General features: G+C 29.6%; 4 protein-coding genes and 1 pseudogene across 4 annotated transcripts in view; 1 reads left to right on the top strand and 4 right to left on the bottom strand.

Moving 5' to 3' along the window:
- LOC108777821 (cytochrome P450 4g15) overlaps window positions 1–3,503 on the top strand; it is a 4,921-nt gene extending 1,418 nt beyond the window's left edge. Inside the window, exons 3-8 of the mRNA XM_018544792.1 lie at window positions 375–671; window positions 764–1,187; window positions 1,376–1,444; window positions 2,264–2,432; window positions 2,843–3,017; window positions 3,280–3,503. Coding sequence (XP_018400294.1) covers window positions 375–671; window positions 764–1,187; window positions 1,376–1,444; window positions 2,264–2,432; window positions 2,843–3,017; window positions 3,280–3,469 — 1,324 coding nt within the window. The 3' untranslated portion in view covers window positions 3,470–3,503. The remainder of the gene's footprint in view (window positions 1–374; window positions 672–763; window positions 1,188–1,375; window positions 1,445–2,263; window positions 2,433–2,842; window positions 3,018–3,279) is intronic.
- LOC108777823 (cytochrome c) lies at window positions 1,548–2,061 on the bottom strand. The gene is made up of 2 exons (XM_018544794.1): window positions 1,935–2,061; window positions 1,548–1,732 (listed from the first exon to the last, which is right to left on the bottom strand). The coding sequence occupies exons 1-2, from the start codon at window positions 2,059–2,061 to the stop codon at window positions 1,548–1,550; spliced, it is 312 nt and encodes a 103-aa protein (XP_018400296.1).
- Window positions 3,504–4,071: 568 nt separating the features above from the next.
- Window positions 4,072–6,856, bottom strand: LOC108777822 (uncharacterized; annotated as a pseudogene).
- Window positions 6,857–7,794: 938 nt separating this feature from the next.
- On the bottom strand, window positions 7,795–11,983 carry LOC108777820 (monocarboxylate transporter 9-like). Its single transcript, XM_018544791.1, has 9 exons — window positions 11,819–11,983; window positions 11,503–11,629; window positions 9,880–10,094; window positions 9,705–9,795; window positions 9,366–9,631; window positions 8,813–9,207; window positions 8,304–8,602; window positions 8,031–8,225; window positions 7,795–7,964 (listed from the first exon to the last, which is right to left on the bottom strand). Exons 1-9 carry the CDS (start codon window positions 11,978–11,980, stop codon window positions 7,795–7,797), a joined length of 1,920 nt encoding a protein of 639 aa, XP_018400293.1. The 5' UTR covers window positions 11,981–11,983.
- Window positions 11,984–12,441: 458 nt separating this feature from the next.
- Window positions 12,442–12,954, bottom strand: LOC108777774 (probable transporter MCH2). The gene is made up of 2 exons (XM_018544733.1): window positions 12,772–12,954; window positions 12,442–12,582 (listed from the first exon to the last, which is right to left on the bottom strand). The coding sequence occupies exons 1-2, from the start codon at window positions 12,952–12,954 to the stop codon at window positions 12,442–12,444; spliced, it is 324 nt and encodes a 107-aa protein (XP_018400235.1).
- Window positions 12,955–15,665: the final 2,711 nt, after the last annotated feature.

Raw genomic sequence — 15,665 nt, 5'->3', positions numbered from 1 at the left:
CTCCCCCCCCCCCCCCTATGGGATAAATGGCAAAAATGCAGGGGTTTGAAAAAGTTACTTTATAATATGGAAAATAAATTATTTTGGATTTCTAATTTTTTTTTACAGTAGTAGATACAAAGTTTTTATTTGTATAATTAATTTGCTTTAAACATAGTAAATAATAATTGATAAATTAAGTTTTCGATAGGTGCGGCGTATATACCGGGTTTACCCTACATATTATGTTTTATTCCCATATATATACGTTACAACTAAAAATGCAAATTTTATTCTAAATTTTCTGTCATTTATTATAAAATGCTTATTAATCTTTTCTGGAGAAATAATTAAATAATCCTCTCTCTTTTTCTCTCTTTATATCTCCTTTATAGAATGTTTAAACCTTGGCTTGGAGATGGTTTGCTGATCACAAAAGGCAACAAATGGCGCAGACATAGAAAAGTGATTGCGCCTACGTTTCATATGAATATCTTAAAGACGTTTGTACCTTTATTTTATGAAAATAGCATAGATCTCGTAAACCGACTTCGCGATAAAGTTGGAAAGGAATTCGATTGCCACGATTATCTATCAGCCGTAACGGTTGACATTTTAACAGAAACAGCAATGGGAGTTAAGAAAGAAAAAAGACAAAAAACCGGATATGAATATGCTATGGCCGTGATGAAGTATATATTGTTGATTCTTTAAAGTTACACTTAATATTTTATTAAATATTTATCACATAGAAAATGTACTCATCATAATTTAAATATTTTAGAATGAGCGACATTTTACATCGAAGACATTATGATGTATCATTACGGTGGAATATGTTTTTTAAATATTCGAAACTTGGAAAGGCCCAAGAAAAATTGCTCGATATTATTCATACACTGACAGAACATGTAATCAAAGAAAAATCAATAGATGTCGAAGAAAAATATGCAAAACAACAATTAAAAGAAGCACAAAACGATAAATCAATAGAAAAGTCGGATATAATTGAAAATGTGGAAAATGTGAAAAACAATACTGCTAATTATAAGTTGCATTACGTAAGAGATGATCTTGATGACATCGATGAGAATGATATAGGTGACAAAAAGCGAATTGCCTTCTTGGAAATGATGTTCGAGTTAAAAAAGAATGGACAAATGACCGATGAGGAAATCTGGGAAGAAGTAAATACCATCATGTTTGAGGTATGACAATACTCTCAATTTCCTTTCGAGAGTAAATTCAGTATTATTATAAATCTCTTTGAACATGAACTTTTATAATTTAAATTTTTCTTAGTTTTTACAAAATATCTTGTACACATTGCATTGCTATAATAAATTGTAAGTTATTAATTTATATACCAAAAAGGGTAATTGCCGATTTATTATAGGGTCATGATACTACGGCGGCTGGCTCGAGTTTTGCACTTTGTGTCTTAGGAAATCATCCAGATATTCAGGTACATTCATTATTACTATTTTTAATAATTAATAACTGATAGTTTCATCTCTTTGCATTTGTGTTGCAAAATTGCTGTACACTGTTTTACTTAAAACACAAAGCTACTTTAAAGTAGCTAAGAAAGCGATCAAATCTCTTCGATCTTCGGTCTTTTTGACGCCATAGAATACCATACTTGTGCCTGGGATGAATTTCTTGGGAAGTTCAAGATAGTCATTTAAGGTCTTCTCATTCCACACAATAGCTTTTTCCTTTATAGCTTCCGTGGATTTAAATCCCGAAATAGCTTATAGAAGAGATAAAACAGTTACATAATAAATTAAGTTTCTAAACTTTACATTTGTATAATAGTATCATATAGATACGTATGAATATTATTATATTAAGCAATTATTAAAATGCCTCTTCTGAAATGTTTTTCATTAAAATATTTGCTCAATCAAGATATTGTCTTTAAAATATTGGAACATTTAATGAGAAACGCCTACTTCCACAAGTCTTGCCCATGATGCCATACAGGTTAGGACCTATCTTATGTTTTCCACCTTTTTCCACAGTATGACACGAAACACACAACTTCATAAATAATTTCTTACCGTTGACAAAATCACCCATCTTAATAGATTATTTATTCATCAATAACTGAACATATATTTAAGTTAAATTAAAATAGTAATTCAATAACATTGTATTTTACGATCTTCAATCGTTCCTAAGAGCTAAAGGTCGATATATTGCTTGGTTTCAATATAACAGTCATATATAATAATTTATTCCTTCTTCATTCTGATTTAATTCAATGATTTTCTCTATACAGGCTCGTGTACACGAAGAACTGGATTCAATTTTTGGTGATAGTAACAGACAATGCACTTTCCAAGATACTTTAGAAATGAAATATCTCGAAAGAGTTATCTTGGAAACTTTGAGACTTTTCCCACCGGTACCTCTCATTGCCAGGCACCTTAACCAGGATGTGAAAATAGGTAAGTTATTTGGATTTAAAAACATTATTAAAACAATGATAATTATTATAGTATTAAATGTACAAGCACGTTATAAGTTGCAACGGAAAATTTTTTCTAGACGGAAAAAATTTTTACAAAAATATACAAAAAAGCTACAGGTTGTGACAATATTAAAAAAATTCTTTGTAGGTATAGTCCCGTAGTGGCGTTATTTGAGGGCGGGGGATTTCTTGGTTTTTTCAAACAGATAACGCCACTTTATATCTTACTACGAATATTTATAATATTATCGAAAAAATTTAGAATTTCTAAGATCTTGTCTCAATCTATGTAGCTTTTCGTGCAAATTTTTCCATCGGCACTTATTTTAAGAACACATTTCTAAATTGAAAAGAGATATATATAAATATAGTTAATTTAATTTATAGTTACAGGAGACTATGTTCTTCCAAAGTCTAGCACAGTAATGATTATACAATTCATAACACATCGCTTAGAGAAGTATTATCCGAATCCGACAGTTTTTAATCCAGACAACTTTTTACCGGAAAACATGCAAAAAAGACATTATTATGCTTATATTCCATTTAGCGCTGGGCCAAGGTATTTAATAGTTATTATATTTTGTAGTAATAACATTTTTTTATTTTTAGTAATTTTTTGCTGAGGCTTTTTCTAAACTATAAAACTGATAATAAATGTAAACAATAAAACTTATAGTTAAAAAAATCCGTTTAAGTTTAAATGTTTGTTCATGAAATATCGACATCTAAAAATATTTTATCATAAACAGCAAAATATTGTCATATTCGTTAATATTATTTAATATTAACATGTATGAATAATAATAGCATGTTTTTCATAGGTCTTGCGTGGGACGAAAATACGCTATGCTAAAACTGAAGGTTTTGCTGTCAACAATACTGAGAAATTACCGTATTATATCTGAAACGTCAGACAATGATTTTCATCTACGAGCTGACATTATTTTGAAAAGGCAAGATGGATTCAAGATTAAAATCGAGCCACGTAAACCAGCATCATGCCAAGAATAATTAGGAATTAACGATCCCACATATCTGCGTAAAATATAATCCAGTAAAATATAAATAGATTGACGATATCCTTAAGTAAGACATCTATTTTCTACCATTAATCTCACTTAAGTAAGTACATTTATCTAATAATTTGCTATTTGTCTTTCTAGATCAATAAAACTAGTTAGACTTTTCCCAAATGGAAAAGTTAATGTTATAAATATTATATTTAAAATATGTTAAAAATGTCATCAAGAGAGAGACACATTATATTTTACAATTTATTTGCAGAATAAATAAGTGTGTATTAATATAGAAATTTTAATCTTTTGTTAATTTTAAGAGTCAATAATTTAGAACTAATAATTACTTATAAAATCAATAATTAACCTACTTCATATAATCCTGAACAAATAAAACGTTAAAAAAAAAATCACATTATTTCATCTTCCAATTTCAATACTATACGTATCTCATATATCTCATTTTTTTTTAAATATTGTAATTTATCCTTGTATTTTTTACATAAAAATTTAAATCTAATTTGTCTAAAAATATTTATTATCAAAAAAACAGAATTACAAAAAAATATAAATTCTTTTCTATACTAATGACAGAAAGCTGTAAATATAAAAACTGATATGTGTGTGCACCATGATATAACAAAATTATTAAAAATGCCTAACGTTTTAATGAAGAAACAGCGAAAATGCAATTTAATAAGTGAATCAGTACAAGTCATTGATATTCTTGAGACGTTCTACATCTTTTTATTTCCACCAATCGTCGGTGTTTGTTTTTTGCGCGCAATAATTCCGCCATTTTCTGAAGTCCACAAAAATGAATTGCAAAATCCAAGGTAAAATAAATACACCATTTATTACTTGTAGAGAAATCTGATATATTTTGTTACCAGCCTAATCCTTGATAATTCCTGCAACAAAACACACACACGCACAATGTTACTTATATAAAAAATTGTATGACAGTCTTTCTGAACTTACCTACGATCAGAGCCGGATCTAGGCCAGACTGGACACCAGCTTAGGGCCTCATCTTCCCAGGGGGCCTCACAGTTAATTTAGTTATTTCTATAAACCAAGCCCTCAAAACCACGCGTACCAGGGGCTGGGGGACAGCTTCACAGCTAGATCCTCGCGTCCAAAACCATAGACAGGCGAGCTCGCGAATCTTTTTCTATGAACCCAAGCTCTTAAAACCCCATACGTGAGAGATCGCGAGTCTCACGTGTCCCGAACTGCAGATAATAGTCGTGCACGTGAGTCTCGTTTTTATAAACCTAATCTCCCAAAACCGCATACTCGTGGGACAGTGAGTTTTTTATATACGCAGCTCGGCGAACAAAAAATGAGACGAAAATGTTTATAAATTAACTTCAATTAACAATTTAACAATATTTTTTCTACTAGATTATTTTTTCAGAACTGTGTGTAACATAATGTTAATGTAATAAATTATCGAATATTTTTAAAAAATTGGAATAAATGAATTATTATTGCTTTTTCATTTTATGGAAAAATTAGTGCTCTTACACGTGTCTCATCGACGAAATGGCCCAGGGCCTCAAAATAATAAATTCAGCCCTGCCTATGATGACACCAAAAATTATTGTGACTAAACTGCTGACAAATACAGAGTTGATATCATAAGCTGAGGCAAATTTTTCTATGTTAAAGTCTTCTATGATAACTGAAGGCTGCGAAACTATAGCAACCATGATCGCAAGGCTCCGATTAATGCTATTGCAATTAAAACGTCATTAAGCGTACGTTCACGTAGTAAAAAAACCCGCATCGCGTGAATTTTATTTTAAAAACTAAAAATTCACAATATTTTATTTATTCAATTATAGGATTAAATACTTACTTATTCTTGCAAATTCCATCAAGATTATGGCAGCAAAGAATATATATTTGGATTATATGTTTATTATTAGTGAAAAAACTGATATTAAGATTTTTGAAACCAGCTCAGTTATTTCACTAATTGTGTGAAATAATGCAGCATAGGCTTTTGAGTGTCCTACATCGGTCATCAAAATTGGAAAGATAAGTAAAACCAAAGTCAGAAGTATACATGAAACTGATACCAAAACACAAATTTATGAAACAGAAGTTTTTCACCAAAGACATATCCACGAGATCTTTCAAAATAGTTTTATACCTTCCATGTTGACAAGATAAAATTGACAAGATCAAAATGTAAATTGTAATGAGTGGAATTATATATATTATATATATATATATATATATATATTATATATTAATGTATTATGAAAAACAAATTACATTATCAAATTATAGAAATATATATTGAAAGTTAAAATGCTTATTAGTAACGCAAAGGTAAAAATTCAATTATGCAAATAGCTGTTAATACAATAATTGTATGCTTACACACTATCATTTTTTGTTTCTCCTTTATATTTTACTTCTTTTCTTTCTTCTGGATTTCCTTATTTTGTGTCTCTTCCTCCTCTTCGACTTCTTTACTTTGTTTCTCCTTTTTTTCTTGGATTTCTTTATTTCGTTTCGCTTTTTTCTCCTGAATTTCCTTATTTTGTTTCTCCTCCTTCTCCCAATTTTCTTTATCTACTTGTCTTTTACTATACTTCTTTTCCAGATGAAGTTGCTCTATCGCTTGATATCGTGCGAATCGCCAAATACACTAAGCTAAAAGCTCAAATATTCGATACTGATATACACGTACTTTTCCATAAAGATCCTGATTTGACAGGAGATTTCGTGGCTCAAAATTGATGAGACTGACACGACTCTTTGCGCAGAAGCCTTGTAAACAGAAATATATGGTTTTCTTTAATCATGTGTATTGAACATTTATTTAGTCCACATTTTTATTTAATATTATTCAAATATAATTGTACAAAGGAATTAAAATTTTACTAACAAAGCAAAATGGATTTTAAGATTTAATGAATTTTGTCATCTTAACGGCCCTTAACAGACTTTAATCGGTAGCAGCATTTCTATAAGTCTTTTTTTTTCTTGAGACTACAAATAAGCTACTCCATTTACTCTTAAAAAGTAAGTGGATCACATCAATTATTGAACGACGATTCGACAATGCCAATTTTCAAGAAGTTTTTATTTCCTTCCCACGCGCTTTTTTAACGCAACATCTTAAAACTTTTTAACATGATATTCCATGGGATGCATCATTATCATTCTAACGACACTATGAAGGTTTAGAGCGCCTATTATTGCGCCAATACCTAACAGAAATACTAAACTAAATTAAATTATAATAAATCTCGAAAACTTTATCTTTGTGACAATTACCGCGAAAATCATAGATTGGCAGCATCTTTTCACATATCAGATAAATAATTCCGCTCAATGCAATGATGATTTGTAATGGGTACATCACCTCGAAGAAAGAGAATATTTTTTATAATAAGAGTAAAGAATTCAACATTTTTAGGTAGTTTAGCTGAGAAATTAAACTATCTGTCAGCGGTGCCTTGTAAAATAATAAGTATAATGTATAATGTTTGTGTAGCGTCGAGTGGCTCACCGCTCGGTGCGATTGACTCGCGATCTGTAAACCCGAGTTCAATCCCACGTTCGCCCAAACGAGATTTTTCATTTAATGAGCCAAAAAATGACTCCACCTGGTGATCAAAAGATCTATGATCATCAGCGCCGTTCGGATTCGGCGTTGTAGGTCCTATACATCAGTATACATCAATAGATATTTGTCTCTGACTGAGGTAGGATTCTGTAGATCAATCACCTACAAATCCGAAAACAATTTGATTCGAGAAACGAATATAGGCCTTGGACAAAAGTGGAAGAGGCCTGTAGACGTCCTATGCTCCACATGAGGAAATAAAAGGAGTCATTATCATCATAATGTTCTGTAATATATAGTTCTGTTACAAATAATTACAAGAAGTCAGTTACTAATGTTCATCAGATGACCTAACCAGGCTGATCAGTTTTATTATTCTAAAAAATTGGTTTATATAGACACTAATAGTATTATCATTTCTAATGAATAATTCTCAATTCTTTTTTCGCCAGTTCATCAGTTCAGTTTTTTTTTTCGAAAAATATCGGAAACTATCTTTGTATTTATCACATAAAAATTTAAATCCAATTTATTTAAAAATATTTATTATAAAAAAGAACGGAATTACAAAATTACAAATGATAGAAAGTTACATATATAATAACTGATATGCACCATGATATCAAAAATAATTAAAAATTCTAAACGTTTTAATGAAAAAGAAGCAAAAATGCAACTTAATAAGTGGATCAGTACAAGTCATTAATATTCTTGAGACGTTCCATGTCTCTTTAGTCCCACCGATAGTCAATGGTGTTAGTTTTTTGTGCGCGATGTTTCCGCCATTTTTTGAAGTCCACGAAGATGAATTGCAAAATCCAAGGTAAAATAAATACACTATTCATTACTAGTAGAGAAATTTGATATATTTTGTAGCTACCAGTCCAATCCTTGATAATTCCTGCAACAAAACACACATACGATGTTATTTACATCAAAAATTGTACAACAGTCTTTCTCAATTTACCTACGATGGCACCAAAAATTATTGTAACTAAACTGCTGATGACAGCGTTGATACCATAAGCTGAGGCAAATTTTTCTATGTTGAGGTCTTCTATGATAACTAAAGGCTGCGGAACTAGCAGCCACGATCGCACAGCGCCGATTAACGCTATCGTAATTAACGCTCCTTTAAGCGTATGCTCATATAATAGAAAGCCTATACATTATAAGTTTTATACATTTTAGAAACAAAAGTTAGCAATATTTACGCAATTATAGGATTAAATATGTTTACCTATTCTTGCGAATCCCATCAAGATTGTGGCAGTAAAAAATATATACTTCGATTTTATGTTTATTATCAGTGTAAAAACTGACAACAAAATTTTTGACACTAGCTCAGCAATTCCACTAATTGTGACACTCAATGCGGCATCGGCTTTTGGATATCCTGCATCGGTCATCATAAGTGGAAGAAGAGAAGAAAAGTCAAAATCGGCATTACACACAAAACTGACGCCAAAGCACAAATTTATGAAACAGATGTTCTTCACCAGGGACATATCCACAAGTTCTCTCAAAATGGTTTTGTACCTTTCATATTGGTAAGATAAATTAAAGTAAATTATAAAAAAAAGCTATTATATAATATACTATCACGAAAAACAAATTACATTATTGAATTGTAGAGATACAAGTAGTAAGTTAAAACACAATAGTAACAAATCCGCTAGGACCTGAAAAACCTTAAGACGTACAAATTATATATTTAACTATGCAAATAACTGTTAATAGTATGCTTACCCTGTCACCTTTTGTTCTATTTCAGTGTTTTGTTTCTTTCCATTCTCCTGGATTTCTTTTTCTTGTTTTTCTTCCTCCTCCTTGACCTCTTTACTTTGCTCCTCTTTCTTTTCCTGGATTTCTTTATTTTGTTTTTCTCCCTTCTCCTGGATTTCCTTATTATGTTTCTCTTCCTTCTCTCGATTTTCTTTATCTACCTGTCTCCCACTGTATTTCTTTTCCAGATGAAGTTGCCTTAAATCGCTCAATATACAAGTCGTGCGAGTCGCCAAATTAACTAAGCTAGAGGCTGAAATAGCCGATGTACGTCTCGATAAACTTTCCCATATAGATCCTGATTTTGCTCTTCCACGACCCTCAATTGCTGAGACTGACGCAACTCTTTGCGCAGAAGCCTTGTAAACAAAATTTTATAGCTTTTGTTAGTTGTTTATGTCGAACATCTCTTCCGGTCCAACTTAATATTATTCAAATGGAAGTGTGTAGAAGAATTAAAATTTTGACTGACAAAGTAAAATATGGATTTTAGGGTTTAATAGATTTTGTCTATCACCTTAACAATCAGCAACGGCATTTCTGAGCTTCTTTCTTCCTTGAGACTCCGAAGACTGCTCCATTTAGTCTTAATAGATAAGTGAACCACGTCAATAGTTGAATGACGATTCGATAGTGCCAATTCTTGAGAAATTTTTTTTTCCTTCTCACGAGCTTTCTCCGCACGAACATCTTCCAGCTTTCTAGCATGCCATTCCACGGGATGCATCATTATCATTCCAACAACACTATGAAGGCTTAGAGCGCCTATTATTGCCGCAGTACCTAAAACAATGCAGAACAAAAATTAACTATAATAAAAATTTCTAGAAATTTATTTTTAACAAATTTATTTTACCGCGAAAACCGTAGATTGGCAGCATCTTGTCACATAATGTAGGATAAATAATTCCGCCCAGTGCAACGATAACTTGCGACGCGTACATCACCTGAAGAAAAAATAAATAATTTAGTCAGCTAAAAGAATTCAACGTTTTTAAACAGATCCAATTAATAATCTATAATTGATTTACTTTTGCTCTTTTCTTTACAAAGTACGAGTTGAAAACCGTGTTGATAATTGTAAAAATTAAGCCCATTCCAAAACCTTGAAGAAAACAGATAAAAGCCATCTCGTATATGTTTCTGACGAAAGCTATGATGATATTAGATAACGCAAAGAAGAGTGCACCTACAATTCCAACCGGCCTTGTAGAATATCTCTTCAGCAATGTATTGGTCAGCAAACCTGCAAAAATCATGTTTAATGTTTAAATGAAAAGAAACATAAATAAAAGAAATATTGTTTTATTAATATGAATAAAATGCAGTCTAAAAAAATGTAAAATTATGTATATAAAGGACTCTTGTTAATAAATAAATTTAAAAATGAATAAAGGGTATAAGAGTCAAAAATTAAAACTAATCTTATACGTCAATTAAAAAAAAAATTTTTATAGTTTGAACCAATGATAATGAAGGATTGCATTCAGTCGACCAACTATATTAGAACAGTTGATTTGTCGAAGTTTTATTCATCGGAGAATTCTTAACTGGAACATCCACTGCGTATCTATTTTATTTTTATATTTTTGATGTTGAAGATCTGAAGATGGCTCAATATAGAAGCCGAAACATGTAATTCTAATGTCAATATCATATTATATTGTTAAGAACATCAATCTTCTATTTTATCTTCGTAATAAAAATTTTTTTTTTAAATTGACATATAAGATTAATTTTAATTTTTGACTCTTATGCCCTTTATTCATTTTTAAATTTATTTAAAAAAATGTAACTTTTTACACACTAAGAATTTTTAATTTTTTAATAATTTTTATAATAAGACTTTTTATTTATTATTTATTTTATATTTTAATATCTACATATTTCTTATATATTATCTTGAAGTTACAAACATCTACATTTAGCAAAATATATTACTTTTAAACATTATGTTATTTAGATGCTTCACATTAATAATATAAATTTGCTTATATAATAATAATAGTTCGATGTATAATTCTATTTAATTTCTTATTTAAAGCCTTTGACTTATATTACAATAAAATTTATCTTCAGTATTTATTTGATGTATGGACCTTCATTTCCATTTTGGCAGTGAAAGCACATTTCTTCACTACTAATAATGATGCTCTAAGTTGATAATTATGATAATAAAATTAAGCATCTTTTTCATAAGCAAAAATTTGATTATGTTTAGATTCAAATGCTCCTTGTGATTTTTAAGTTTCGGAAACGTATGCATTATAATCACTTGCGTGCCGGTTCAAAACTTCGATTAGTACACCTGTCATTCAGTTTAATTTTTCGTATGAAAGTATCAGTGATAAAACTTGTAACAAGAAGCCGATGATTTAACTGACTTAACTGACATCGATAAGAACAGAACAATGACGTTTATTTCGAAAGCCACTTAATCTTCTTATCATTGAAAGCAAGTTTCTTCTTCCGAGGAAAGTTTATCACAGAAAAGAATATAAAAGTATACATTTTTATCAATTCAATATTTACAAATTATTTGTATTAAATTATATTAATAGAAATTTTAAATCAATGATTATATAGAAATGTAAAATTTTTACATTAATCTTTTCTTTAATATTAATTATTAAATACATGTTACATATACTTACTAGCAATAGAATAATTGACCATAAAGACAGAATTAAAAAGGCTTGATGCCATACCCGCCTTCCCGGAATTTTCGAGGAAATCGCCAAAGATTATAGCAAATGATGATGATGGACCTATTGTAGTGAACTAGAACAACGAGAAAAAGGATGTTATTAATTTTTCATTGCATATCTATATGCAAATTTCTTCACGTTTGTGTTGGAAAATGTTTTGAAATTATTTTTAAGCAAATATTATTTAGAGATGTATCCATTTCAATAGTTCTCAGTGTGTGTTGAATATCATAACGTAACTATAAATTGTTATTAAACTAACCATAATTAATATCATTGCTAGTGCAATCATCCATCCCCATCCACCGTCTGGCGCCAAATCTTCTAAAGTAATTTCATCCTCTTCACTTATTAATTCTTCTAACTTTCCAGTTATACCATTTTTTTCTTCAACAGCATTATTGATAGCGGGTGTATCTGTCATCGTGCCGTTGACGTCTGTCATGTAGCAATAATCACTTCTCTGGTTTATTCGAGCACTTTATAAAACGTTACAATATTTTCGCAAAATATAAAATATAATAAAAAAGTTATTTAGCCGGATATAAATTTATCAACGATACAAAAATAATATTTACATATTTTATCAGTGATAAAACTTGTAACAAGAAGCCGATGATTTAACTGACTTAACTGACATCGATAAGAACAGAACAATGACGTTTATTTCGAAAGCCACTTAATCTTCTTATCATTGAAAGCAAGTTTCTTCTTCCGAGGAAAGTTTATCACAGAAAAGAATATAAAAGTATACATTTTTATCAATTCAATATTTACAAATTATTTGTATTAAATTATATTAATAGAAATTTTAAATCAATGATTATATAGAAATGTAAAATTTTTACATTAATCTTTTCTTTAATATTAATTATTAAATACATGTTACATATACTTACTAGCAATAGAATAATTGACCATAAAGACAGAATTAAAAAGGCTTGATGCCATACCCGCCTTCCCGGAATTTTCGAGGAAATCGCCAAAGATTATAGCAAATGATGATGATGGACCTATTGTAGTGAACTAGAACAACGAGAAAAAGGATGTTATTAATTTTTCATTGCATATCTATATGCAAATTTCTTCACGTTTGTGTTGGAAAATGTTTTGAAATTATTTTTAAGCAAATATTATTTAGAGATGTATCCATTTCAATAGTTCTCAGTGTGTGTTGAATATCATAACGTAACTATAAATTGTTATTAAACTAACCATAATTAATATCATTGCTAGTGCAATCATCCATCCCCATCCACCGTCTGGCGCCAAATCTTCTAAAGTAATTTCATCCTCTTCACTTATTAATTCTTCTAACTTTCCAGTTATACCATTTTTTTCTTCAACAGCATTATTGATAGCGGGTGTATCTGTCATCGTGCCGTTGACGTCTGTCATGTAGCAATAATCACTTCTCTGGTTTATTCGAGCACTTTATAAAACGTTACAATATTTTCGCAAAATATAAAATATAATAAAAAAGTTATTTAGCCGGATATAAATTTATCAACGATACAAAAATAATATTTACATATTTTTACTTTAATTATTATTAAAAACAGGGAAAAAATAAAAATAATAAAAATATAATATTTTATTTTCGAGTCTATCATAATATTTGATAGATAAATAATTTATAAAAAACCAATTAAATAAATAATTTAATAAACATAATAAATTATTTTTTGAAATATCTAATTAATATGTAAATTTTATATTTATTATAAAATTATTTATAGATTATATTATTTATAGATTTTAAGATGTTTTTAGCAATATCAGATTATTGAGATCTTTCTAAGATGCCTTATGCCATGGATATTAATATTATTAACTTGTCAATTTATATAATTTGTGATATTACTACTCTAATTATGCTACGATTGCGTTTCAAGACTGAAAATTAAATTTGGCATGCTGTTTATAGGATATGTAATAATAAATATATGAGTTATTGAATATTTAAGCACTAAAGATTTAGCTTAACTATTTTTTGTGTATTCACATCATACTTATCTAATATATTGTTAAAAATATTTATTTATTTTATTGAATACTGTATATTTTCTTTCCGTCATATAAATTATTAAAAAATTAAAAGTTCTTGAAATAAAATAAAAATTTCATGTTAATATATTGACTTTAGGAGGTAATTGAATTAGGAGGTAATTCTTTTAACAAAAATATTGTAACATAAGATTAATTATTTCCTTGTTATCAGTTTTTTATATATAATTTATTTATAACAGTAGATTCTTTATGCAACATTTATTAGATTAATTCGATCAAACTATATATTTTGGCTATTTTTATTGCGTCGGATTTGAAGATAAGATTTAAGTATTTACCTAGCAGAATAACGATAGATAAATTTAAAGCACGTCAACAATTTCAATACACTTCCACGATAATCGAAGGTAGACAGTTTCCGACTAAGCGGGGTATGCCAGAAACGATTTCAAACTTCTTCTTATCTAAGTAGTAGAAGTGTCATCATATTAAATACCCATTCTTAAGTCAGAGTGAAATATTAGCACTATAGCATCTGTAAATACGGAATCGGAGAGAAAAAGAAAAAGCCAAAGTAAACGTAATGCCTTATGTACATTTTTCACGATCTTCGTAAAAGTGCTCTAATTAAATTAACTGTTATTTAATCGAATAATAAATATTGTTATTCTTTATAGCTAATTAATTGACGATAAATAAGATTAACTTATTATTATGAATTTACTCTAAATGTAGCAATAAAACAAATTGTCAAAGATTTAGAAAATATATAATGTTTTGTAATTATAACTCTTTAATATTTTATTTTTCTTTAAATATATATATATATATATATATTGCAGTACATGTATAGGTAAAAAAACTTTGTATCCTATACTAATTTTGTAGAAAAGTTTGCAAAAATTATATAAAAAGGTTTTAATAAAATAAAAGGTAAATCTTCGGAATAGGGGAAGCAGCTCCGATCTTCTTGACCTTGACATATGTTGTCAAGGTCATGACCCTGAGTAACTTTGCCTTAACAACTAGCCGTCGCTCGCCCTTCGTTAAAAAGATATTAACAAAAAAAGTTTCAAAAAATAACGTACTATTATACTGCTGTATATAATAAAAAAAACATTACTAAATGACAATAATGTTAAATAAACGTTGAATATCTATGGAGAATTTTATGTTACGATTCTAACGGATACAAGTTACTCATTATTTCAAAAAATCGTTCAATACGTTTGTCAAAAGTATACAGTTTTTTGAACAAAAATTCAGCTATGTAATGTTCATAATTGTACTCTCTTGTACCAAAATAGTACATTAGGAATGTCATGAACTTAAAAGAACTTTCACGCGAATCACAACTCACTCTCTCCTTCCCCACCCCCTGTGTGTGTGTGTGTGTGTGTGTGTGTGTTTCACTCGTTATATAACGATTATGAGTCTATTACTTGATGTTTTACACACCACACACACACACACACACACACACACACACACACACACACACGAGCGGGTGCAAGGGGGCGGCCTTCGGCCTCCGGTCACCCCCCCCGCACCCACACCGTCGTCAGAGGTCTGCCCCGACAGTACTATCATAGCAACAGTACAATCGTAGAAGTCGTGTGCCCCTGTGCAGGGGGAGGGAGGGGGGAGTAAAAGTTACTTCGCGTGGAAAGTCAAAACCTATGTAGAATAGTATTTAATACTGTATATATAGCAGAAATAGGACGTTATTTTTGAAACTTTTTTTGTTAATATCTTTTTAATGAAGGGCGAGCGACGGCTAGTTGTTAAGGCAAAGTTACTCAGGATCATGACCTTGACAACATATGTCAAGAAGATCGGAGCTGCTTCTCCTATTCCGAAGATTTACCAAATAAAAGATTAAAATAAAATATTTTAAGTATAATTATTAAGTAATAACATTAAGAAGAATAAAATAACCTTTGAGAAAAATATAGTCAAAACTGATAAAAAGAATCATTAATAAAAGCCAGTTTCTAAAAACTAACTGTTTATTGCAATTAATGACAGTGCAATCATTATATTAAAACAGATTTACTAGTTACCAATAAAAAAACTCAATATTTGTTTAATTTTTTGAT

This window comes from Cyphomyrmex costatus, unplaced genomic scaffold (assembly GCF_001594065.2).
Source record: "Cyphomyrmex costatus isolate MS0001 unplaced genomic scaffold, Ccosl1.0 scaffold467, whole genome shotgun sequence".
In the NCBI taxonomy this organism is placed as follows: Eukaryota; Metazoa; Arthropoda; class Insecta; order Hymenoptera; family Formicidae; genus Cyphomyrmex; species Cyphomyrmex costatus.
Note: the sequence above shows the minus strand (reverse complement) of the source record. Positions and strands in the feature narration are given on the sequence as shown.

Coding starts and splice junctions, on each gene's coding strand:
- LOC108777823 (XM_018544794.1), bottom strand. CDS start 2,061: ATGGGTGATTTTGTCAACGGTAAGAAATTATTTATGAAGTTGTGTGTT. Junction 1,733..1,934: donor CATGGGCAAGACTTGTGGAA/GTAGGCGTTTCT, acceptor CTCTTCTATAAG/CTATTTCGGGATTTAAATCC.
- LOC108777820 (XM_018544791.1), bottom strand. CDS start 11,980: ATGACAGATACACCCGCTATCAATAATGCTGTTGAAGAAAAAAATGGT. Junction 9,632..9,704: donor GCCAATCTACGGTTTTCGCG/GTAAAATAAATT, acceptor GCATTGTTTTAG/GTACTGCGGCAATAATAGGC. Junction 7,965..8,030: donor AATTTTTGGTGCCATCGTAG/GTAAATTGAGAA, acceptor GTTTTGTTGCAG/GAATTATCAAGGATTGGACT.
- LOC108777774 (XM_018544733.1), bottom strand. CDS start 12,954: ATGACAGACGTCAACGGCACGATGACAGATACACCCGCTATCAATAAT. Junction 12,583..12,771: donor TAGCAATGATATTAATTATG/GTTAGTTTAATA, acceptor TCGTTGTTCTAG/TTCACTACAATAGGTCCATC.